We start from the raw sequence: 26167 nt of genomic DNA, 5'->3' as shown, positions 1-26167 counted from the left end.
GTGAGTTTGAACACAGCTCCCACAATTTCCTGCATCCCTATCCTTCCCTCGCTCATCAACTTTTCACAATGCACTATCCTGCCAATAAAGCCTATACCAATACACACAAAAAGAGCTGGTGAACACTCCTCAATCTGACCAGCGACTACATCCACACAAAATAACTGTAATGATTTTGTCCTTTGTCCGAGAAATAAAATCCCTCTTTTTATTCGAGCAATTATTTGGAGCCAGAGCCTGATTTTTCCCACTTATTTGCATTTCAAAAACAAACAAAGCAGAGGTGTCTCCAGCACTTTGTCGGCAGCAACAAGAGCCACTTGCATCATGCGCGGGACTGAGTGTCATTTTAGAGTAACCAAAGACTATTTTTGGCAGTTTTTGGCATTGTAGTAGAAGCATAAAATATATGAAATAGAGTAGTTGGATTAAACCCAAACTGGCTCAAGCTTCAGCTCCATAGAGGCACTTGGTTGGCTTGATGAGAGGAAATAAAAGCTGTCTCTCTTAAATGCCATGACTGGACAAGTTTAGATTGACATTTGAAGTGATGTATTTTGATGGTTCTGAAGGATTAAAAATACACCTCTGGAAAGTGAAGGGGCAGGAGCTGACAAAGGCTCATTTGAAAAGCTTGTCACATCCAAAGGCAATGTCCAGAGGCTTTCCAACTAATCTATTCAATATATACAATCCTTATTTTTTATGAGGACCTGACTGACTCACCATTGTTCTGCAGCTAACCTAATTTGGTCACTAATGCCTTTTATTAGAGCTGTATAATTAAGATAATTATAGTAATTATTCATTTTAATACAATATTGGATATGATTCAGTAATTGTTGGGGGATTATGGTAGAAATACTGCAGTATAAGTAGAGCAGCAGCAGCAGAAGCAGCAGTAGTAGTAGTAGTAGTAGTAGTAGTAGTAGTAGTAGTAGTAGTAGTAGTAGTAGTAGTAGTAGTAGTAGTAGTAGTAGTAATAGTAGTAAAGACCTAGTAGTAGACAGTATTATTCCTAAAATAGTTGTAGCCTTAGCCTCACTTTTAAAGATTAAACCTCAGATTGAAAAATATATATATATATATAAGATTAAAGATTGATGAATTGTTGCTATGACTCATTGTATAAAACACAAGAGGATTAGATCTCTCTTCTCTCATAATGATTTTGAAGATGAAGCGTTTGCAATTCACTGAAATGATAGTTTCATCGCTGTCGCTTGCCTTGAGATGTTTACCACACACAAAACAAAGCCATACTTTTGCCCGCCTCCAATCCCGACGGTGACAGCAACATCTCCATCTCCAAAGCCACTGAAAACACACCAAGGCAAACAGGAAGTCATCCATTGGCGTGTTTTGCCTTGAATCATGAGGAAAACGCATCAAAATAAATGAACTGTTCTGTGCGTGCTTCCTCTCTCTCTCTCGCTCCGCTCTCTCCCAGCCCATGCATTTGTTTTTGTACCATATAATATCAGTAATTATCTATCATCCTAGGGCAAGATTCAGCCGAGCGTCGTCGGAATATGGATGACAAATTGAATGCCAAGATTGCTTATGGGCTCGTGGTATTCTTTTAGATTGGATCCACGTTGACAGTGTTTTTCCATAAATAAACTGGAGATTTGTAAAGAAAGGGTATAACAAAATATATGTTATATGTTTTATTATATGTTTTATTTTTCTGTTGGAGGGTCTGCCACCTGCTTGTCTCCGTGGAGATTGTGTTTAGTTTATGTCATTTGCCATTTGTAGTTGGAAAATGATATCGGTAACAGGTACAAAAAGCTTAAAGTGCGGTGTAAAAATCGAGTAGACGTAATCCTTCATTCGTCCTGGAGTGGTGCATGGCAGTAAAGGTTTCAAAGGTAGTCATGGAGGGGCAACACCGCTTACAGTAAGAACCCATGTTTTAAAATCCACATGAAATTTACACATTAAATCAGTCTGGCAACTATGGCTTTTCATCGCACAATTCCTTACGCCACATTTCATATTTTTGTTGGATTTCTAACACAACGATTGCGATTCAAGCAGACATATTTGCTAAGCGTGGAGCGCATAGACAGATGGAGAGGTACAGAAAGACGACACAAAGGTAGAATGGATGACTCATAATATTTTTTTTCCTATGTTTCTTCTCCAGACTGGATTAAAATAAAAGAAGCCCACAGCCATGCTCACAGTAGAAAGAGGGAGGAGGCGCTCCATCTCGGAGATAGGCTAAAAATACCGCGCCTTGTGTGGGCTGGTTGGGGGTGTTGTGGGGCCCTCAGCTCGGGGAGAGGACGGAGGCTTATGGATTTGGCGTTATTGTATGTACAGACACAGTCCCGTTTCATTGCATTTGCTGCCTTTCCCCCCTCGTATTCATTCTGTCATCTACACTAATTGGTAAAAAGCGCTTTCGGGGAATTCTGATCGAGTCCATTAAGATCTAATTCATCAAGCGGAAAGTTAGTTAGGAAAAAAGCTTTTATCTCGTTGACCCATCACACACTTTCTATTTTTCCCGTTGATTCCTCCTCTCCTCGTCTCCTAGAAAACTCCATTAAACATCAAAAGCAAATCAATATCTCGCCGTGGCTTTTCCCGCACGCAGAAGACAGCCACCCCGCCGGCTTCTCAACTCCTAATTTGTCAGGACACAAGGCGGAAGCGAAACCTTTTGGCCACATTTTCGTCTGTCATCTCTCAGGATGGTTCCCCTCTTTTGACGGTCCATGAAGTCCATCAAGTTAAAGCTAAAGATATTAACCGCTGCCGTCCCGTGTGCAGTTAGGATTAAATGTGTTACCTGTGGAGTACATTTGTCCACCCCCCCACCATCACTTCAGCTTCTTTGCTCCGTTTATAATGAAATCCTATCCAATTTGTCATCCACACTAAATTCCTAACACCACACTGTGTCAAATCAAGCTTAAATTTGCAGGTTATACTTTGGTTCCCTCATTTTATTTTTCTCTACAGTGGTGAAATAGGGCAGCAAATTGTTTTTTTTTATCTGACAGCCGCTTTTGCATCCTTTAGGAATGCTCCAGCAGATGAAGAGCAGAGAAACAGAGCCTACAACATAGTAAAAGTCAGATGGATTTATTACAATTTACTATAAGATTATTAGACCGAAGGAATAAAGCAGAAATAAAACAACATTCCTTAATTACGATGCCAAGGAAAAGGCTCGATACTCAAAACCGATTTCGATACCACGCAATGATGACATTAAATGATAAAAAATAGACATTCATTCAATTGTGTATTTAAAAGAAATAGAAAAAAAATACATAAAACATGACACAAAGAGAGGTGCAAGACCAAAAGTCCAAAGTTTCATGACACAAACCCTTTTAGTTCAAAATCTGTCAGATAAGTCTATATTCAAATTGAATCCAAAGGTCATTTTGTCAATTTTACGACTGTAGTTATCACTTTGTCCAGTCCTTTATTGTTAGTTTAATTTGTGTAATCCATCTTTTTTGTGACGATCTTTTTCACTCTCGTCAAATGTATATTCCAAAAGTATCCATTTATTGTGTCCACGGCAGGAGTTTTGAGACCCAGATACATAGTTCTGAAGGTTAGCGGGGTGTAGACATTCATTTTCAATACAAATAATTGTATTTTCTTTAATATTACACCATGAAGTCTTACACTAATACTGATATAGATCAAGGTCATTTCAAAACTATTCAAGAAAGGTCCAAATTGATGCTATTTATGTGATTTTAAGCAGTTTTGATATGGTTCAAATGAGAATCTAGTATCAATTAGTATCTGCAAATATTTTTTTTCCCCACAACAGATTAGCTCAAGTCCTCCTTCAATACTGGTACAGATCTATTCGCTATCGGGTGAAATGCTCTGGACAAATTTTCCAATACAACACAGTAAAAGCAGACGCAAATCTTTATAAATGATTCAATTACACTCAAAATGAATTTCTTTGGAGTTTTGCGTCAACATATTACCAGAATTCCCTACGATATTTGGGAATGGCTTAACTGCTAACCGCCTTTGGGACCTAAAGAGGGATTTACATATAAAAGAGTACGATGATCCATAGGCGAAGGAGAAGGATGAAGATCGTGTGTGCCAAGCAGGAAGACAGAGCAGGTGTCCGGGTCCCTCACCTCCTCTGTATGCACCGGAGTGAGCTGCCAAACACAGACGCAAAGCAAAGAAATATGGCAGAGCGCTGGAGATGCTAAGTAAAATAATTTAATACAACAAGCTGCTTATGTTGTGTTTTTAATCTAGTTGACATTGGTTTTTCAGGCTTTTTCCTCATATTCTTATTTCTCACACAATTGTTAAATCCCCAGTTACAGCTCTTGCTTTGTGTGGAATAAGTTTTTAATACAATAATGCAATAAATAATCCTGGGCTAGTGGAAAATATAATGTAGGTATGGAAGGGTCATGCATTTCAGAGAGTTCAGACGGAGATAAATTACCATAACATTATCTACTGCTAAAGCCAGCGTTTCTGGTATTATCTTTTAAGTGCTCTTTTTTCCTAAATGCACCGTGTTGCCTAAACAGAATTCAAATGCCAGCTCAAATTTACATCCAACTAACATTTTTATTTCACAGCAGGGTTTGAAATGTACTTTACATTTATAATAGAATAAACTTGACAATTACAAAAGCTGCACTATTTGTACACGTAAAAACTACGACTACTACTACTACTACTACTAGCAAAAACGTATCCTAACTCACCATAATCCTATAATTCATTACATACGCTGTTAAAGGACATATAAAGTAGGCTTTTTTTGTGGAACTTACACTAAAACATCCTCATTTTACATTTTTGTTCATTGTAAAATGCAATATTCTAAAACGCTTGGCAACAGAAACTGGTCCATTGACTTCCTGTTCAAAATTGCAGAACTGATAAGCCCCGCCTCTTCATAGGGACGTTTCACTGTAACAAGCGACGGATTTTCAATGGCTACTAAAGAGTTTTAAACCCATATGTGTGACTCAGAATCTTAATTTTGTTAATTCTCTCAACTGGATACAGGGATGTGGGTGGAGATAAGGGGTATGTGAAAACAGGAACTTCCGGAGTGCTTGAGCCTCAAATGCAGGACAATACAGGATTTCTCAAACATGACTATATCAAAATACAACTTTGAGTAAGACTATGATGAAGGAACACCATTGTAAAATGTTTAAAATCTCATAAATGTTGATTTTGTCGGAAATTAATTAATTTTGTCCATTTCACAATTTTTTCAAGGCCACAGCCACTAAGTTACTTTTTTCTTCTTAAAGGCACACTTAAGCCACAAGTTCCACCTTCTGTCACTTATCCGGGGCTGGGTCACCGGTGGGGAACCATTTAATCCACATTTTCTTTAGCCAATTGACTATACAGGCTTTTGTTTTGAATGGTTTCATTGTACTAAAAATGTCCTCACTGTGAGAGGGCTTGCATCTCCACAAACCTGCCTTGTACATCCAGCTTGTTTCAATGGAAATATTGGTTCTTTAGCAATAGATAATTCAACAGTATGGCATAAAACCTATGTGGCTGCATGTAGAATGTTCCTAAGAATGGGTTTAAATGCCTATTTCCATGGAATTGTGCAGACTTTCTACCTCCAGAAAGTTATGTATGTGCTTTTAACTACTCTGCACTGTAATCCCAATTGTAAAAATAAATAAATAACATTTCCAGAAAACTTTTCCTGATCTATAATTAACATTTAGAGACAATCCCCTTGCTTATTTAACAAACATCTTTCAAACAGGCTAAGCAGCACAGCAGTGTAACCTTTAGTGCTGGAGGTAAACAACTCGACAGCTTCAGTCTGTTGACATTGAGCCAGTGTGACCTCAGCCCGGTGGAACTGGTGTGTGTGTCCATGTTCACGTGACTTTGAGGGCGTTTGTGGTCAGCGACTGTGAGGGGTCGTCGTCCTGTCCCGAGAGAGAGGCTCCGGAGATACTGTTCAAGGCAATTATCTGTGCCTCAGCGGGACGGCACAAATACAGCAGTGGGGGGTGTTACTCTGTCTATCCACATTCGTCACTCTGCCATTTAAAGGTGCTGCCAAGCATCATAAATAACTAATAATAGTTATTTTCTTATGCAAACGAGTCAGCCAGAATAATGAGTGATATCTCCTAATTTGTATGATTCATGATTGCTCTTAAAATGAAGTCTGGCTTGTCAGGTTTATGTGTGTATATGAGTTAGACAAGATTAAAAAAAAAACTGCTGGACTTTTAATCTAAACCATTAGAATGATACTGCCTAAAATGGAGAAAATACAACAAATCCATGAGTGCAGGAGAGAAAAGATTTAAACTTGTATGAATCACTCTGACAGATCTGACTGAGAAACCATTACACTTAATCTCACTCAGATTTGTTTTTTGAGAGATTCAATTTGACTCATCTTTACTGTATATTAACCTGCCATTTAGAAGAAATACTACGTTGCAATGATGTCAGTGTCATTGCTAGAATACTTATGACTTCTGAAAAATGCAAAATCATGTTGGGAAATGAGTTCCCATCTTAGGGCTAATGATTCTTTAATATAAGTTGTTTAATAAGTTATCGCACCATAATAAATGAAGGATTGTCCTTTGTGGGACTTACTTACTCCAGTCTTAGGTGTGGAGAGCTTAAAGCCCTTAGTTGCTGGGCAAGTCTTCATTCATCTGCTTATCCTGACAAGAATAAGTGAAGAAACATGAATAAGCATGAATAATTGTAAATCATATTCATAACAGATTGAGGATTAGATTGAGACATTTCCTACAATCTTAGCATAAAGACTGCTAGTCGCATGTCATGTAAAAAAGGATTCTAAAACTTAAATTGAAGTACACACAAAAAAGGTTGTCTTTGAATAAATATAGTATCTTTCTCATTATATATTTTGGGAAAATATGTAATTTTACATTTCATAATAATAGTAGTATTAGTATAAGTAGTAGTAGTAGTAGTAGTAGTAGCAGCAGTAGTAAATATAATAGAAAATACAGTGCATCCTTTTTTTCTCCACATTTTACAGCCTTATTCCAAAATTGATTAAATTCATTGTTTACCTCAAAATTCATCAAGTCATTCAAATGTCCTTGAATGACTCGGCTTACAGAGTTGTCCTGTAGCCACTGCTTTGATATCCTGGCTTAGGGTCTTTGTCTTGTTGGAAGATGAACATTTTCCCCAGTCTGAGGTCCAAGTTTTCAAGGATGTCTCTGTAACTGCTGTGACTTGTCTCCCAGTTCCTGCTGCTGAAAACATCCCCACAGCCTGATGCTGCCACCACCATGCTTCACTGTAGAGATGGTACAGAGCAGTGCCTGGTATTCAAGCCAAAGAGTTCAATCTGTTGTTTCATCAGACCAGAGATTTTTGTTTCACATGGTCTGAGAGGAGTCTTTCTGCTAACTCCAGACGGGCTGTCATGTGACTTACTGAGGAGTTTGGCCACTCTACAATACAGGCCTGATTAGTGCTGAAGTGCTGCAGTTATGGGTGTTCTTCTGGAAGGTTCTCCTCTCTCCACAGAGACACACTGGAGATGTTAAATGCCATAATGTAGAACATTCTGAACAAAGCAACGACACCTCCATAGACACAAAAAGCTGTCTGAGTTACAAAGTGCACCCTTAAAGGCAACATTTTTTTTGGAGTGTGTAGTTTAATATTGTAGAAACTACAGTCCTGACAGAGTGCTACACACCTCAGGCCTGTCCACAAGGTTTTTACTTCTGAACCTGCAAATGCGACACGTTCGTGACTTCACCTGAGGAGACACTTCTGAGGTATGCACGTCTCACTATTGTGTTGATGTTCATCTGAACTGACTCGCGCCTCTCGTGGCTTTTCCTAGAAGAAGTGTAAGACAATCCCCACTTCACCACCAGTCGTAGTAAACCACCAGGGAAACATGTGCTTAGAGCTTGTGGATGGATTGAACGGTTTTGAAAATACATTTTTCAAAACGTTTTTCTTGTCACAGTACTAGAATTTATATTTGAGAGAGAGCAGGACTTTTATGTTTCTCAAAAAGATGGTATGTGCAGCACAGGTAGTGAGTTTACACTTCTTTCCATTCCTTTTTGAGATATTTTGTACTTACTGATGGAAGTGTTATTATTAATAACTGTTCTCTCTACTACTCTCTATGTCTAATTAATGAATTAATTCATACTTTGGCCTTGTTGTCGTGGTAATTAATTTTAATTAGACCAATTTCGTTTATGTTTTATTATTTCACAGGATGAATCATTTGCAGGTTAATGTAGCAAAGTGGACTGGCGCGTTCACTATTGTACACTGTTTACATACACAAATGACCTACAACGCCACCAGAGATTTTGGCTCAGGACCAATCGAAGGCACGCGCGTTCGTTGTTGGACGACAGAGGCAAGGTTTAGTCTAAGCAGTGGCAGGGGCCCGCCTGCAGGATATCCTGCCACATTTAGATTATGTTTATATAAAGTTCAGGCAAGATTTACGTTAGGTTTAGGCCTCTGTTTGTGCTGTTTTAGAATAGTTTTTTAATGTTTGACTTTCCCTGGACCTGATGGTATTTGGGAAGCCAAATATTTCACAAGGTAGTAATTGGTATGAAAAGTTCGCGAGTTGTTAATGGATTTTGCAAGTTTTATAGCTAATAAGACTCAATAGAGACAAGCTATTTACTCAAATTGCATTTTCGACTGCGACTCGTTGCAGCCTTACTTTGTGATTCTTAAGACGCTTTACTTTCTGCACAGTGCATTAATAGATTAAGAGCTGGCTGCTGCTGGCCTTTTTTTCCCTTTTACATTATGGAGCTCGTCGCTTAGTGAAATAAATGCTGATTATCTCGTCTAGCGTGATCCTTCAAATAAATCTCCTCTGTGTTGGATTTACCAGGTACGTGTGCTTAGTCTTGAAAGGCCCTCGTCCCAAAGCGAGTGAGTCAGTGTGTGCAGTTTGGAGCTGGGACGGTCTGTGCTGGGTCGTGGAGCCCGTGGGCAGGATAATCTTCTGTAATCCTCAGCGTGGAGATCTGACCACAGTGAATGTGAGTGGTGTTTTTGTGGCGGCAGCAGAGAAGAGGGCTAAAATGTAAAGCCCTTTTGTACAGGTCATTGAAATTAAATCTTTATTATATTTATCTAATTATAGTAATTATTGTAATGAGGATCAGATGGAACCACTAACCAAGACTAATCTGTTTGTCGCCCAATGACAGCTGAGAAACTAAAACTCACCTCAAATACTACTTGGGCTGTGGGTCCTTTCTTGTTTAGGTGTTTAATCGGTTTATTGGTGCCTAAGTCAACCAAAACTGTTATTAGTTTACCAATTATCTTAGTTTTTAGGAGACGGTTTGAAGTAAGCTGGAGATTTGGGCGTGAATTATGACTTTATTTTACTTTGTACATATAGATACACAGTTTCCAAGTACTACTCTGTACAAACACTTGTTTTTGTATGATCTCCCGTGCAGTTGAAAACAAAATATTGAATAGCACCCATTTTGGTCGACTGATCAATCAGCAGGGCATGTTTTTAGTCAACTACAGCACTAAATACAACACAGCTTTAATGTTATCTTAAATTGTATAATGTAAATAAGGTTTGATTGAGTAAAGCCAGGGTTGGTGTAATAAACATGTGCCTAATCCAACTACCGGTGTAATAAATCACTCATTAAAATGTTTTGCGCCAATCTCAGGCCTGAATCTGCCACTAACTCTTATGAATCCTTGCATACAATAGTTTAGGGACGTACAATCGTGATAGATCAGATGGAAAATGTCAAATAAAGTTTCATTCATAAAGCTTAATTTGTTAAAAGATCACATTTAATTGCTTTTTACAGGTGACATTTACAGACATGATCAAGGATTTGCATAATGAATGCATAAGATTAGATGTTATTATGTTCCGTTAAAGCACAAATTTAGAATATCATTAACACACGTCTCTGATGATCATGTATAAAAGTTAAACAATTAAATATGGCTGGGTAATATGTCCAAATTGAGTTATTATATTTTATTTATTTATATAACTGGTTTATTTTATAAAAAAGAAGTGCAAATAGATTTTCAAAATGTATTTTGCAAACCTAACAATGAGCATTTAACACAAAAGACTGGTCGTGTTGCTTTTACTAACGGGGGATTAGAAATGATGATAGAAAAATTCGATTAAATGCACATCCTACAATTATGCTTGATGCTTGTCAAATAATATAGTTGTTTTTTTGCCTATGATACATTAACAGCCCACGGTTTTAATACAGTTCTAATAATATGCTGTGGGATTCATTTCTCAGACAGAATTTTTATCAGGCTTATAATTGTTTGTGGAAGGAAATAACTGTGAGTCACAGGGAGACACGCACATAGGCAGCTCTAACAGCCCTCCTCTCTTGGCAGGGAGCGTTTACCGGATGTGCAGACAATATAGAGCAAATGTTAAGGGCTTAGTGAGAGCCGGCCCTGCACAAGGTCATCCCATTTTATTCATCATTACCAACTGTAAATGGATCTTAAAATAGGGATGTCTTATTATTCCCATATATTATCTGTATTAACATATCTCTTGGTCAGCCAGACTCTGTCAAATCAGCAGGCTTCAGATGATGCATAGAAGTACTGTTTTTGTCGAGGTGGAATCATTGCTGTTCACTGTAAACAGAGCACTATGATTAAACTAAAATACACTGAGGTTGATGGGACTGGGAGCCAATTAGTTAAATAGGTCGACTGATTTAAGTAACATTATCGATTTGCTCACATAGACACTCAAAGGTCAATATTCAATTTAGAGACAAATTGACTAGTTCTGCAGTCGAAATTCAAATCAATCACTGTAATAAAAACTCACTATATGTGGACAATAAGGCTGCAATAATTATTCTAGACTGATCGACTATTCAGACAATTGCTTTTTTGATTAGTCAATTGTAAAGTGATTGTTTCTATTGTACATTGAGAAAGGTTAAAATGCTGACTGAAGACTTCTAAGAAAAGAGAATATTTCGGGGTAAAAAAAGTGTATTAATGACAAAATCTAGTGATTGTATATACTTTTTTGATAATTTAATTAGATAATTCCGCTGTCTTTGTTATAAAATGTTTTGCCATGTGCTTTAGAAACAAGGGGCCAGAAACAATAGCGTCACAAGTGAACCGCTCTAAATATTAAGTAATTGTCTAATTACTGATACTTGATGTTTATTTGGATCTATATTTTCTTAGTAAAACACATAGCAATAGACTATAAGATGTATTAGCATTTATAGGCAAAGACAGAGCACTACAAAGATTATAATTTATATCTCTCAAAAGTACGGTACCATAATTCACTTAATATTATGTTAATCCAACAGAATTCAGTCTTAGCTGAGGCTTAACTATCGGACACAGAAGGGTAGAAATATCACCTTATACTACAACAGAACTTTATATACTTTTGATGCATTAAAAAAAAAAAATCATATTACATTTTTGCATATCTTGACAGGAGCATTCACAAAATGTATCTCTAACTTCCGATATATTGCCCACCTCTTTTCTTAAAACAAGCACAACTATCAGCCAAACATCACACGAACACAACTCGGGAGATTTTCCAGCGTAAATAATTATAACATGTAGGACTGGGAGCCTCGCCTTTGCCCATCCTCCCCTTCAACACATTCTAAAGTGCATCCTACTGTAAACCCATCGCCGTCAAGCTGATTCAGGCCTGAGCGAGTTCCTCTGTTTTCCTCTGATCGCCTGAGAAGAACCGAGGGCAAGCCGAGGCAAGCGGACATGGTGGGGCTGTGGACATGCCACTGGAGATGTGTCATTCACGGCCATGTTGACCCCGGGAGCGCGTCCCCAACTGAAGCACGAACCAATTTACCCTGCCACAGATGGCGACTATCAAAATGTAAGAGGGCGTTAAAGCCGCAGACAACAAACGTATTCATGTACTTAACGGCGAAAAATGTATGGGTTTAAATAATGCAAAACAAGTCTGCAATTGAAGAGACGGACGAGGGGTTTTCAATCTTTTCACACCAATATCATGTAAAGTAGGACCAAAGTAAGTCTAAATAATATGATAAGAACTAAAGCAAGGGAAGAGTTTATTTAATCTATGGATTCAAATTGGGATTAAATAAACACAGGGTTGTTTTTGGCATATTAGTTGGGGTTTAAATGTGAAATCAATGTCAAAAATGTCTGTAAAATGAATCACAAAAGTGCAGATATACCACCTTATACCCATATTTGAAAATGTACCACATTAAGGTTTTATTTTTTATTTTAATCAGCTCTTTTTGTAGCATTATTTATGTACTTATATGTTGTGAATATATTGCCCACCTCTATCTGTACATTTAAATACAGAACTACTTTGCCAGGACTAAACTAGGACCAAACCAAGTCTAAACCATGACTTGAGCATTTTTGTTGTTGTGCAAAGAATACAATATAGTCTTTATTGTGCATTAACTGTTTATTGTCACAATTTCCAGCAAGCAAAGTGTTGAAGTATATTCCCTGAGAGTCTCACTAGTTACATTGTTTGTGCAAGAGATTTCTAATACCAGTACATGAGATGAGATACATTTGTCCACCAATATGGAAATTGAAGCGCTGCAAGATGTAGTGATAAAAACGTCGAAAGTATCAGACATTTCCAAGATAAATACGGGTTGGTGGAGGCAAATAAGCGTGAACACGTGAATATTCAGGAGACCGTAGAGACGAGAGAGTGCGAGTCCCGGAACGACTGAGTTAAGTGGCGGTTGAGATTTACGGCCTGTCTATAAAAACAGCACAGTTTCCCAATCTTCAATCCCCCAACGGCCTCCCTCAGAGCTGCCTCCCCTCGTGTGGCAATCAGGCAGGTGTTAAATGCTCTGGTGATGTGCAGCTCGTGGTGAAGCTGACGACACGGTGGAGACAGAGGGAACGCGGGGGTCTTGTGCTGTGTTGTGTGTGTTGTTGTGTGTGTTGTGAAATTGCATGTGGAAATAAGCATCTGTGCTCTCCTGGCAGAGGAGGAAGCGGGGGCAGGAAATAACTGTCATTCTCCACTGAGGCTGAGCGTGCGGAGAGGGCAGCTTAATCATTAACTTAGTGAAGGGGAGAGAATGGAGCAGAGGAGAGCCGTCCACTAAAGTTTTTTTTTTAAGTCTGCTCCTGAAGCCAATACTTTCTGCTCAATGGTCAGCTTGTTTTTGTACGTATGAAATTTTATCCACAACAGCTAGATGCGTCATGTATTCAGTAATAAATATCTACCGGTACATTTGAAAACTCGATACACTGGGGAAATTAACTATTTCTAAATAATAAAAGGTTATACAAACTTTTGAAACGTCAAATTCAAGCACATTCAATGACACTCGCAAGGTTTTTTTCCAACCTCTTTACACTTAACTCGGCCCCAACGCATCGCAGTTCTTTTGGCATTTCTAATTACACTAGCAGCAGCAACCGGTGTTGTGAGGGAAAGCGATATCCCCCGTTCAAGTAATTAATTCAAGACTAACTTGTGCCCCTCCTCCTTGAATTAACACCACAAAGCACACAAGCAGAAATTATCTTGAAGGGCTGTGGATAACATTAAAACACTGCCACAAAACGTTTTCTCAGAGAACTTTAAAACTATACATTTCAATAAAGTAAAATTCAAGCATTTTCAATTCTTGCAAGCACTTGTACAAACCCTATAAAAAGCAGCATGCTCCGATATCAAAAATAGTTGGTTTGTTACCCACAAGAAAAAATAAAAACAAAAAAACAGGAAGGGTGTATCCCCAGTTGTACACGTAAAATTACATGAATAAAACAGCGTCATATTTTTGGAATCAAACCTGGATCTCTTATGGTATACATGAACAAAGAACACTTAGTCATTTGAAACTATACACTTACATAAATACATCATTTTTGTGATGATTGAGCACAGTTTTGGAGGCAGATGTCCCTAAAAACACAGCTGGCTGAGGCCCCAGGCGACGCCACTAGCCAACAGCACTTTCCAAAAAAAACACTGTGTTGCATTTTTCAAACTTCCCTCTACTTAGTTACAAATTTCATAGGTCTTGAGATTAGACGAGTCGTTTTATCCAAAGGGTAGAATTGTGCCCTTTTTGGTGAATGACGATTAGGCTTCTCACCCTCTTTTTTCATACGAGTTCCCCCGGTTACATCAGCGGACCTGTCGTTAAGTGAACATATCTTGCTCTCGCCCTCTGAGATGGACTGATCGCCGGCGCGGCAGATTCCCCCCGCGTGTGAAGCTGAGGCGAGCTGACACGACTCAGACTTTTGGGAAAACCACTGAGGTGGCACTAAGCCTCATCCTCCCCGGTGCCGACTGCTGGTAATGAATAATCAATGGCAGCAGCGGGTCGATAGAAGAGCTGTATGTAAATCTTCTCAACACTCCGGAGTGGACTTATACGTTTAATTAAACTAATCGCTGCATTGACTGGGAGTGCCCGAGCGCTTTGAAGCCTGCCGTATTAATGACCCCGAATCAGCCGTCCCGTTTTTTGTGCCAAGACGAGAGAAAATTAAGCTGAAACTGGCCCCCAGCTTCACTCCGCACACACTGTAAGGAAAGGAGATGAATCAAGCTAATTTAATAACTGAAATTAACTCTGAAGTCAAATAACAATGAAGAATTATGTTACACTGCTGCTTGCACATTCAACAAACAAGACACGGTATCGCTCCATCTTTTAATCAGTTAAATTGATTTAAAATGAGTGGCTTCAGACTTTGATACCATAACGACCACTTAAATTATAATCTTATTACATTTACATATTGCACATACGACTAGATTGCTCACCCATAATACCTTTAATGTCAGCGCCCGACCACTTTCGCCCCTCGTCTCCATCTTCACCACAGCAGCAGAACTATCAGCCCCCTCAGCCTCTCTCCGTCTCCTCTTCTTCACCACCATCAGTCTCCATATCCTGGGGCGAATATCTTACCCTTACAAATCCATAATTCTTCCTCCCACACAAGTCCCAGTCCCAGTTTGTGTTTCTGTTTGTCGCTACACACATAAAATATGGAACAGCCTGCCCACATGGTTTAAAAAAAACGCTTTAAATATCTGCTTCTGAATAACTGTACTTTTCCATAGGCATTTCCTTTGAAATCTCTGTGTATGTAGTTCATATGGAGGTTACGACAAGTTAAGCCCCTCAAGGGTTTTTGGGTAACCTTTCCATTCTATTGAATAATGTGTCTTTTCTTTCTTTTTTACTAAGTGAAAATAAATAATTGTAATCATTTTCTAATCTAATTCTCAACCGTAATCTAATCTAACGACATTCGTTCCAAGGCCAAAAAGTGTTGTTCATTTTAGAGGATACGGCAATGTGCAATTGTGAACACACCCTGAAACTATTTATCTCACCTCGTTTAGTTGGCTTTTTAAAGGGCCCTTTGTTCGTCTAAACCGAATTTTCAATCCTGTTGCTCTGTAAAAAATACACCTAAGGTTGAGTTTTGTTTCCTTCTTGCACGTTTTTACTCAAAAATTAAACAATGAAACAAAACCTTCATATTCGGTTCCACAAGCTGATGTCATGATATGTCGCACTCCTTGTGATTTTAAAGTTTATACTTAAACTCAAACTCTAACCCTAACCCTTTTTATTGATTCATGAATTGAATAAAACTTAACTTCCTTGCACTTGCTCAGAAAATGTCTGTTTTCACCTACCCTCTAGCAACGGCCCTTTCTTTGTTACGATCATTCAAAAAATTCAGACCCGATCACACATAATGAGTTCAAAAATGTCCCTTAACCATTTTTCAACAATAAAAACACATTGAAAAATACAGCACATTGAACCTGTTTCTACTATTAAGCCGTTTTTGATCAATGAACAGTAAGTAAAATAATCTACAAATGTAAAAGTTTAACACTAAATATAAACATAAAATAGCCTGTGCTACCTTTAGGCAAGACAGAAGACACTTTTACTTTACGGTCTATGGTACAGTAAACAACACGTGTCACATCTTACAAATAGCTGATCACATGCCTCAGCAGTAGTTAACACATAAAATTACCATAATGTTTCATCAATCCAGACTCTAGTGTTACAAGGCAGTCTACAGCAGCCACCAGTCGGCAGAGACAGTTATCTACGGTAAGGCGCAATCAGTGAGCCGGCACAAATCCCCTTCCCCCCGAAACCACTGATCATCATGTCATTGTCCACAGCCAGGCACTCCAGGGATCCGAGCTCTCACCAAACACAAAAAACAACCCACCATCTGAAATACAATGTGTGTGCGCGTCTCTATTAATAAGCTTTGAAGTTAATGTTGTGTGCTTGTGTCGCTGTAAGTCGCACTGAGATTTTTCAACAGCCATTATTAAGCTGGGACTCGCTATTTAATAAGAGATGCAGTAATTATCTCTTCATCACCTCTCGGGAGATTATAAAGACAACTGCCGAGTGAATTATAAAAACCGTTGGCATGTCTGACCCGCAGTGTGCTTTTGACAGACGCAAATGAGCTGAGCGTGGAGGCTTTTTTCACGTGAGCATAAATTCACCGCTGTGTGTCCCAGGAGGATCATAAACAAATGTAAATTAAGAAAGAGGAGACTGGGGATTAAAGGCAGAAAATGGTGTATGAAGAAGCTACTGCTACAAAGAATACTGCTCCAATTACTGAAAACTGCAATATGGATCTAAAAGTGCTTATTAATAAAAACAGGGCACTTGACTTCTAAACTGGGATGTCCTGCTTCTTCATAGTAAAATTTCCCCGAAACAAAGCAAGCTAGCCTTTAAATTTGAACAGTTTTTGTTTATTATTGTTGAAAAATGGCTATGTGACATTTTTTGAACCCTACACGAATGATCGCTCATCGATGATGTTTTGAATGATCGCAAGTAAGTACAAAGAAGTGGGCGGAGATAGGGGGTAATTAGCATTTTCTGAGCACTCAAATGTGGGACTATAGAGTATCCCTCAAACGTGCATGAACCAATCAAAATACTATGAGTATACTAAAATGACTATTTTACTATTACACTTAAAACATATGGCGTCAACTGCTGTAATCGCTATTTGTCCACATCCATCAAATAATACACAATATGTCTCCTTTAAATACTTTCTACTGTGACCTTTACTGTTCCTCAATGCCAACCAGGACAAAAATACCTATATTTATACAATTCTCACACCTATGTACAAGTGCTTTCTCCTCAGGCAACCTTCCCAACTTATCAGAACTCTGCCTTATAACGTGAGTGCTTGCTTTATTGTATCTCTATGTATAACTTTAATTTCGAACCAACTTTAACTGAACAAAAGGTCTAGGGGCACTGTAATTGCGAAGAAGGGTGTGGCCCATCTCACAACGTTCAGGAGTAACTCGCTGGAGCCTTTTGTGCGTGCTCCATATCAACACAAAAAGTCGATTCCACATCTGGCTCTCGATTTAATGAGCGACACAGGAGCAGACATAATGTTTTCTGTAATTACAAAATTGATTGAACGTACATTTCTCCGCCGTATATTTTTGACAAATGTGGGACCTTTTCGAGTACGACTGCCTTCGCCGCGCGTCCCCCGTGGATCATAAACAAACGCAGACTGGGGATTAAAAAAAAGACCGAGAGGAAGAGATAGAGCGTGAGGAAGAGACACAGCTTAACGAGACATCACATCTTTACTGCGCAGGTGAAGTCAGGTGTAATGCCAGGCTCCTCTCGGCGCCTTGTTTCCACTTACAGAGAGAGACTGTAAGATGTTGTTTGTTGTTTCCTCATTTCGGCATGTGCATAGCGTACATTGAAATTGTAAGTGCGTGAATATCTTCGCTTGTCCAGTGTGGCAGACTCAAATAAGCACGTACAAATGCAGGTGCCTCCACACTCACACACAGTAATGACCAATCTGTATACCAAACAATGATGAAAGGTTATGCCCGCCAGTATAAACAAAAAAGTTTTCCACTGAGACCTGTGCAAATTGCGAATGGAGACGGGTGACTTCACCATGGAGCAATACAGAGTCAGGGGTGTGTCAAGCTGCAAAAAAAAAAAGGGTCCACGGGCAATGAATTAAAAAGCCTGAATTGTTTTAGAGGAACAATCATCTTCATATTCGCTTTAAGTGGAATGCAGATGTAGCTAAAGCGCAGAGGAAACCGCAACCACAAGTCACTCGGCGGAAAGGAAGTCATTTGCACTCGAGTAAAAATACTGTTACTTACAAGTTACAGCCCTCAAGTGAAAGTAAAAGTGCTTATATTAGTCAAAGCGTCCTACCAAACTACTCCTACTACCGACACAAGTACTATTTTCTAACCACTACCACAACTATGACTAAAACTACCACTAAATACTAAACTAAAAACTAACACTAACACAAATGCTACTTGCTAACTACGTACTACTACTACCGCCTAACTGTTATTATTACTACTGCTATAACCACAGCTGCTAACCCGGCTAAAATAACTATTACTTCTTATAAATACTCAAAATAAAATAAATACTAAAAGATTGGATACTCTGAATAAATCCTCTTGACGTCTTGTTAAAGTCGGCCGTACAATTTTAAATTCAATTTCAAAGCTTCTAAGGTTAATGAGGTACTTAGAACACACGCAATCGATACTTTCCTCTTTAAAGGCCGCCATCAACCCAGTGCGACTCAGTTTCCCCGACACCATATTTACACAGCAGTAAAACATTTATGCATTTTGATCCAGGGCCATGTGTTTGTGAGGCGTGGTGGCACAGGGCTTTTGTCTTGATTAGTGCCCGTGTCAACAATGAATTAGCTGCGGTTGAGCTCACAGACTTCAATATTTTTTGTATTTATTTCAGAATATCAAGGCAGCTTTGTGCTGGTCAGAAGGATTGCAGTAGGATGGAAAGTAAAAAAATACTGTACTTAAATTATCTTTTAAGGGGTCATTATTAAGTACAGTTTTACAACCTGCAAGGTGGATACATTTTACTTCTCTACATTTTAGCGCTGGTATGTGTACTTACATTCCACAAAATCTTTTTAACTGGACTAAAAAGTAAAAAGTACTTTCCATAAGGTTTGAGGGGTTGTTTTTTAGAATGTTACAAGTGACATTGTACCTAAAGGTTTTGAATTCAAGTCTTGGCAAACAAAAATAAACATAGAGGAATAGATTGACCAAAATAAAATCAAGATCACCACATTTCTGTCTTTAAGTTACCTAAAGTCTGCACAAAATACTTACTTTTTACTGTAAACGTAGAATATATTAGTTGAATGTGCTTCAATACTTTGACTTGAGTAGATATTTATGCTTCTGTATCCGTACTATAACAGAACAGGACTCTCTTTACTGGAAAAATGTACAAAATGTCTAAATTTAGTATTTGAGTAATTGTGTGTTTGGTTCAGCACTTATATTCTCACTTGAGTAAGAGTAAGTCATACATTACCTCACCTCAGGTCACGTGAAAAGTTGTTGAGTTAGTGTTAGTGTCTAAACACAACATATTTTGGGTGCTGGCGCTTTAGCTGTACATGTAAACATTTACACAGGGGCAAGTCAACCCAACCCAGATTTTCTTCCCCTTTTGAGCCTCTGTAGTCTTCCTCGTTACATGGCCTCAGTGTGCAGCGTCTGTTGTCTATTACCCTACACATCGACCTTCCTGTTGTGCCAAAAGGAACTGCGAGCTGTGAGATAAGGATAGAGCGAGCATTACCCAAGTACAGCAGAGGAGAAAACAGCTACACCAAGACCGAAAAACACACTAATTGGGTGAAGGAAGAAAATGAATTAGAAGCGGCTTTTGCTAATTGATTGTCCCAAGAGAAGGAGCCTGGAGCAAGGCGAGGCCGGCGGTCCAAATTTGGAGAGAATGGATCTAAATACTGCACTGGGACCGAGGAGAGAGAGCAGATACATTGGAATATCAAAGGAAACCTCCAAATAGACCAAACAAACTGCGCCGGCGAGGATTAAGAAAAACCCTGTACAAATCCAGGGAACAACATGCATGAGGAGAGAGGTGCTGGAGGTGGTGGGGCAGCAAAGTCCCGAGGATCACAGTGAGGGGTAATGCATGCTGAGTGAGAGGAGGAGAGGTTTCGGATTCGGATTGAGGACAGTTTTGCAGGTGCGCGCTGCTCCGGCTTCCTTGTGCCTGACTGGAGTGCTAAAAAAGTCCATGAAGGGGGGGCTGCGTGGGAGGAAGCCGGGATTCAGACACCACAAGTGAAGACCGGCCGGAGATATGAGTCACAGGGAGGTAACGTGGCAGTTGAGTTTGTGGGATGATCTTGAGGGACCGCCACCCGCGCCGGCGCCCGCGACCCCCCTCACCTCGCCCCTTTCCCCACCGGGAAACCACAGGAACACAGGCTCGGCGCTCTTCAGGCGGCTCAGACTCAATCGGAGTATCCAAGATCTCAAACACTATTCAAACTGGCAATCAAGGTACAACATCACGTGTTTTCCTCAGGCTTTCCACTATAGTGTGACAAAAAGTGTGACGCTTTTTCACATGCTGACGTGTGATGCATTGCTGAAGAAAATATAGACGATAAACGATACTATAGAAACAAATTCATGCTACTGACACAAAGCCTACTGCAGAATCACACCCCAAAAAAATATTCTAAATGTAAAATTATGTTTAAATGCATTGCAGAATGAAACACTTTAGTAGTTAGTTTGTATCTATAACCAGGCATAAAATGTATAACCCTAACCTTCACCCTAGAAAATATCAAAACATTCAAATCAAATCAAATCAATTTATTTTTGTAAGGCCCAAAATCACAACAACAGTTGCCTCTGAGGGCCACAGGGAAAAATGAGACATTCACTCTTATCACAATGAAAAAGTACCCACGATAAATATTGACTGCCAGAAATGATAGCTTTTTCATAAATTATTGAACGATAAGTCGATTTATAGTAATAATTGTGACTCAATTAAAAATGATGGCATCGCAAATATAAATTGTAGGGTATTAAACAATCTTTGTAACTTTTCTGGTCGGTTAAAGGCGCTCGTCTTGGTGGAGATGCAACTGCTATGCCAGGAATGTTCCACAGTAAAGCATTAAACTTATCTTGCCTGTTTTTATTATTTCAAACTGTTTTTCCTCATGCAGATAAATGTTTAATGTCACACAGTGGAAGATTTGAGGTAGAGCAATATCATCTACATAGAGAACTGCAGGTGGGCAGACCCTCCCACCATCACAATAATACAAAACAATACAGATTTCAGCGCAAATTCCCAACAACTATATTTCAGCATATTCAGACCACTGAATATTGTGCAATCCAAATTCATGAATCAATATGTTCATTATTTGATGAGAGGAAGTCAAAAGTGAGGCTGGGGACAAAGAACAAGAAAATTGAGCGTATGTTTTATTATTCCAGGCACAGCGTATATACATAGCCTATGATAGATTAGATGTTACTGAGCATGAAGAAGACTCATAATTCCTCTCACAGCTTGTTGGGAAAAAAAAGTTAAAATGTGGATTAGTGTATGGAGCTCAGAGAGGGTCCCCTAGCAAACAGTTTTGGTGCGTATTTCATTAGCGGGGAAACATTTTCAATGATAATTTGATTTGTAGTCACATTCACAAAGCCTTCTGGGTAGGAGAAGTCACTTTTAATTGGGCAATTTAGGAGGAAATTCTAAAAATATCACAATGTGTGCTCAATTTGGAAGATTAACAGACGGCTGCGCCAAACGAAATTGATCCGTAAAAGTAATTTAACATGTACTCAAAGTGACACAAGCTGCCACATGTCCTTCTGCCCTTGACGTATGACCTCAAATAAACCCCGAGTGCGCTTAAAGTTTGAAGTCAAAAGCCATCATAAATTACTGATTTCCTGTCACTATAAATATATTATCCTGGATATCAAACACTACAAGCTTGTTTAATCAATACACAGCCTGGATGTTTGATTGAATCTTCTTTCATCTCTGAGAAGTTTCTGTATCTCTTCAAGGGGCCGCTCTCTGCCTGCTGAACAACATTCGTTACTGCTGGCACTGGTGAAAAAAGATATGGTGTAAACTGATAAGTGCTGTACCCGTCGGCTAAGCTCTTCTGGCAATCGATTCGGAATCTTTTAGTATTCAATTTTGGGGGTGTATTGTTGATCAGCAATGTGCTCAGTAAACCGGAGCTTGGTTTCACAGAAAGATATACACAATGTGACTATCCAAACTGCCTCCAGTTACTTATGATGGTAATAAAACTGTTTGTTTGCACCGATTAATTTTAACCTTCAGGTGGAATGTAGATCAAATCCAAATTAAAATATCAGTGACTCAAGTCTTGTTACAGATTTGGTCCTGAGAGGAGTTGGGTCGATGTGGCGGCGTTAACACGACTTGTTCTAAAATGTGATTTGTCAGTAAAGAGGGATTCTCAGGGTAACCCGGTGGCAGTCTGCCAGCACCACAGCACTGCAGAGTCACAGCTGCAGAAATATATGCTTCAAAGCTTGTCACGTCTCACTTTCTTCAACATCAGACTTACTTTGTGGTTCTCAAAATGTGGTACAGGCACAACCGGTGACTCGTGGGTAATTTCCGGATGTATATATACATATATATCTGTAAATATATATATATATGTATCGCTAGTCTCAGTATTGACAAAAATCACATGCTGACTTAAACATGTTTCATATATATGTGGCATTCAAGACATACAAGACAGTGTGAAATGAGGTGAGGGGAGAAGGGAAAGACATTCGGTAAATAGTGAAGCGCAAGCCTGTTGATATGTATGTTTTCAATAAGCTGACATCAAAGCCATCCAGTAGCACAATTTTACAGCTTTTGCAGATCACTTAAAGTAACTAGTAATGAGTAGTAATGTTTTAACTCAGAAAAAGGCTTGATAAGCAATACGATACCACAATGATCTAGACAATGTCTGATTAGGTTCATTATGTTATAAAGTTTTAATAAGTTAAGGATTAGTTATATTCATGCCTGTAAAACACAATTCTAAAATACAGTTCTGACTATAAGAAATCCTAAAAGTAAAATGGAATGTAATTTACAAAAGAACATTCTTTGATATTACCACGTGGTCGACCCGGTTTGGGGTAAGATGTGACAGCTTGTCGGTAATGGTAACACTTGAAGGGAGGTGCCTGCCTAGTAAGGTGTTCATTGGGTACATGTGCTATAGCGTCAGGCCATATGTTCCCCCGCCCCTGCGTTGCTTTAAGTGCCAGCGCTTTGGGCATATTGCAGCGGTCTGTAGAGGGAGGCAAATGTGTGGTAAATGTGCAGGAGATCATGAGTATGGGAAGTGTGACGTGGGAGCAAAACTGAAGTGCTGTAACTGTGGGGAAGAACATAGCTCTGCCTACGGGGGATGCAGGTTTAGCAAAAGAGCTGCTGAGGTGCAGAAAATAAAGGTCTCTCAAGGTATATCCTATGCAGATGCAGTCAAGAAAGTTTCAAGTAACGAGTTTAGAGTAAATACAGAGAGAGGAGCCAGCGCTGCTCCCAGCCAGGGCGAAATGAGAAAGGCCAGCGTGGCTCCCAAGAAGTGTGAAGGTTTCAAGAGTGGAGGTCCCAAGTGTGCAGGTTCCAGAATTAATGAGAATACCCTGGTTGTGGATAGAGAGGATTTTGTACTCTTTATGGTGGATGTTGTAAACTGTGCTGCTCAGACTCAAAGCAGAACTGAAAGGATCAGGATCATTGCTAAAGCTGCAGGGAGATTCCTTGGAACAAAGGAGCTTGATTGGGCAGATATAGAAAACAGGCTAAAGGCGCTAAATGGGAGTCGGAGTGATGGGGGTCTGCTTGTGGGGAGTCAGAGTGATCAGAGTGACGAGATGGGGGTGGGGGTGGACTCCTGTCCTCGCCCAGTCTCGTAGACGCACGGCTACCAAGCGGCGACATCAGTGGACATATTAAAGCCTATAGAATGAAGCCTGAAGAATAAAGCTGTACGGTGGAAGCACCGAACGTCAAAGAAGGAGAGGAAGATGAAGAAGAGTCTCCCTGGAATAAAGCCGGTTGGTCTCTGACACAACAACTATTCTAGTCACAAAAACACATCATGACCTCATGGGCTTTGTAACGCCAAAGCAATGGGAGGAGTACTTTTACGGACTACGACAGAGTCTGAGGACAACGAAACGTCTGAGGAATAAAGTCTGGCGGTAATGCAACACTCGGATGCCAACCGCCATAAAACAACAACAACAACAACAACAACAACAACTATTCGAGTCACAAAAACACATCATGACCTCATGGGCTTTGTAACGCCAAAGCAATGGGAGGAGTACTTTTACGGACTACGACAGAGTCTGAGGACTACGAAACGTCTGAGGAATAAAGTCTGGCGGTGGTGCAACACTCGGATGCCAACCGCCATAAAACAACAACAACAACAACAACAACATAGCTCATTATAAAACTATTCAGAAAAGGCCAAATTTTGTCCAGTTTATGTGATTTTTTTCTTTATTGATACTCTGAACTGTTTAATACTCAGGCGTATTAAACATCCACAGACATACATCAGCCAAAACAAAGTATAAATAAACATTATAGTGTCAGAAAGTGTTTAGCATCTTAAATTCTCCAGTGGTTTAACATTAGGTCATCATAAGTGTGAAGTCAAAATGTCTAAATGAATGTGACTAAAATATGTTACCTTTCCCTCCTCAGCTTTGACTCTGAAAATGGCCCGTCTCCAGGCCGCAGCCCCATGGATTCGCAGGCGAGTCCCGGGCTGCACCCCTCGTTCCCCCAGAGCCAGCGCAGGGAGTCCTTCCTGTATCGCTCCGACTCAGACTACGACACCTCGCCCAAAACCATGTCCCGAAACTCCTCTGTCAACAGTGAGGGGTAAGCAATAAGCATCAGCAGTAAGTGTGCGCAATATAGACAAAAATACACACACATATATACATTCTAACAATAATCAGATCATAGTATTGCAATCCATCAGAAAAGTGCCAAAACGTGCCTGCTAATGTCTTGGTTAAGATTCAAGCGTTCCACAAAGTTGAGTTGTAATGCCTAATGAATTGGCATCAATAAAAATTTAACCAAGAAATTGACAAAATGGGTTTTATTAGAAAAACGTACCACAAATTTGATATTACCTCATAGGCAATTACCAATCCCTTTTTAGCATTATCTAAAAGAGAAAAACTCAACAAAACGCTCTTTAGCAATAACTGCATATTATCCCAATCAACCCAGCGATAGGCGTGATTGTAATTATGCAAACACTATGCAAATGAAATCATGATGAGTCTACTTAATGTTAACCGTTGCTTTGTCTTTCATTAGGATGCAACCTACTAAATCCTCCCATTAGCGGGATGCAAGCCCATTTCGCCCGCTTGGATCAACACAAGCAAACACACCACTTAAAAACATGCGCTCACACATACACAAGAAGAGATAACGTGCATTGACCCAAACTCGTTCTTCTTATCTCCTGCAGGCATGCTGAAGACTTGATTGTCACTCCTTTTGCTCAGGTATGGGCGACACGTACTTGGCTTGTTAAATTGCTCTAAATGACTAGAAACAGTAGTTAATGAGTGCAGTGAACTTGTCCCCACATTGCTTCCAACCTCTCTCACTCCTCACGCTCTCCTCACGCTCTTCCTCTCCTCCTACGATGTCCATCTATCCCTCAGGTGTTGGCCAGCCTACGAACTGTAAGAAGCAACTTCACCATCCTCGCCAATGTCACAACACCCACTAACAAGTCAGTATCATGCTTTCAAGTGCCCTTTACCCTTTGAAAAACCGGGCACACTATGTTATTTGTATGGAAGTATGTCTTTGCGTTTCTATTCGCCGTCTCAGTTACCTCTGTACCCCGAGGGAAAGCGCTATTGCCATCCCGATTAACTAGCTTATGATTACCCCTCAGCGCTGGAAGGAAAATATCATCTGGCGTCTATCCAACTTGCAGATGCATTTCTTTAACTCTCTGCCTGTGCGTACAACAAGGGAGACGATCAATAAGACTAAAATTATTCTGCTTTGTAATGAAGTAGACAGAAGGAGCTCGACTTGGCAGCATTTTAGACCAACGTCAATATGACATATAAAAAGCAATGCGCCATGGAATTATCAAGGATCTATAATTATGC

General features: G+C 39.5%; 1 protein-coding gene and 1 long non-coding RNA gene across 3 annotated transcripts in view; one reads left to right on the top strand and one right to left on the bottom strand.

Annotated features, from left to right (window-relative positions):
• Window positions 1-26167, top strand: part of pde4a (phosphodiesterase 4A, cAMP-specific) — a 69316-nt gene that overhangs the window by 27157 nt on the left and 15992 nt on the right. Inside the window, exons 1-4 of one of the 2 annotated variants that reach the window (XM_072443123.1) lie at window positions 20133-20473; window positions 24720-24899; window positions 25507-25543; window positions 25706-25776. In XM_072443123.1, coding sequence (XP_072299224.1) covers window positions 20271-20473; window positions 24720-24899; window positions 25507-25543; window positions 25706-25776 — 491 coding nt within the window. In that variant the 5' untranslated portion in view covers window positions 20133-20270. Of the gene's footprint in view, window positions 1-20132; window positions 20474-24719; window positions 24900-25506; window positions 25544-25705; window positions 25777-26167 lie in introns of those variants that run through there. The other variant, XM_072443122.1, reaches the window with a different exon arrangement.
• LOC140358358 (uncharacterized) lies at window positions 1264-25966 on the bottom strand. The gene is made up of 3 exons (XR_011926706.1): window positions 25485-25966; window positions 24706-24883; window positions 1264-1317 (listed from the first exon to the last, which is right to left on the bottom strand). It is a non-coding gene; the product is annotated as an uncharacterized lncRNA (long non-coding RNA).

The sequence above is a fragment of the Eucyclogobius newberryi genome, unplaced genomic scaffold, assembly GCF_026437365.1.
Source record: "Eucyclogobius newberryi isolate DKJ021-1_F unplaced genomic scaffold, fEucNew1.0.hap1 SCAF_13, whole genome shotgun sequence".
Classification (NCBI taxonomy): Eukaryota; Metazoa; Chordata; class Actinopteri; order Gobiiformes; family Gobiidae; genus Eucyclogobius; species Eucyclogobius newberryi.
Note: the sequence above shows the minus strand (reverse complement) of the source record. Positions and strands in the feature narration are given on the sequence as shown.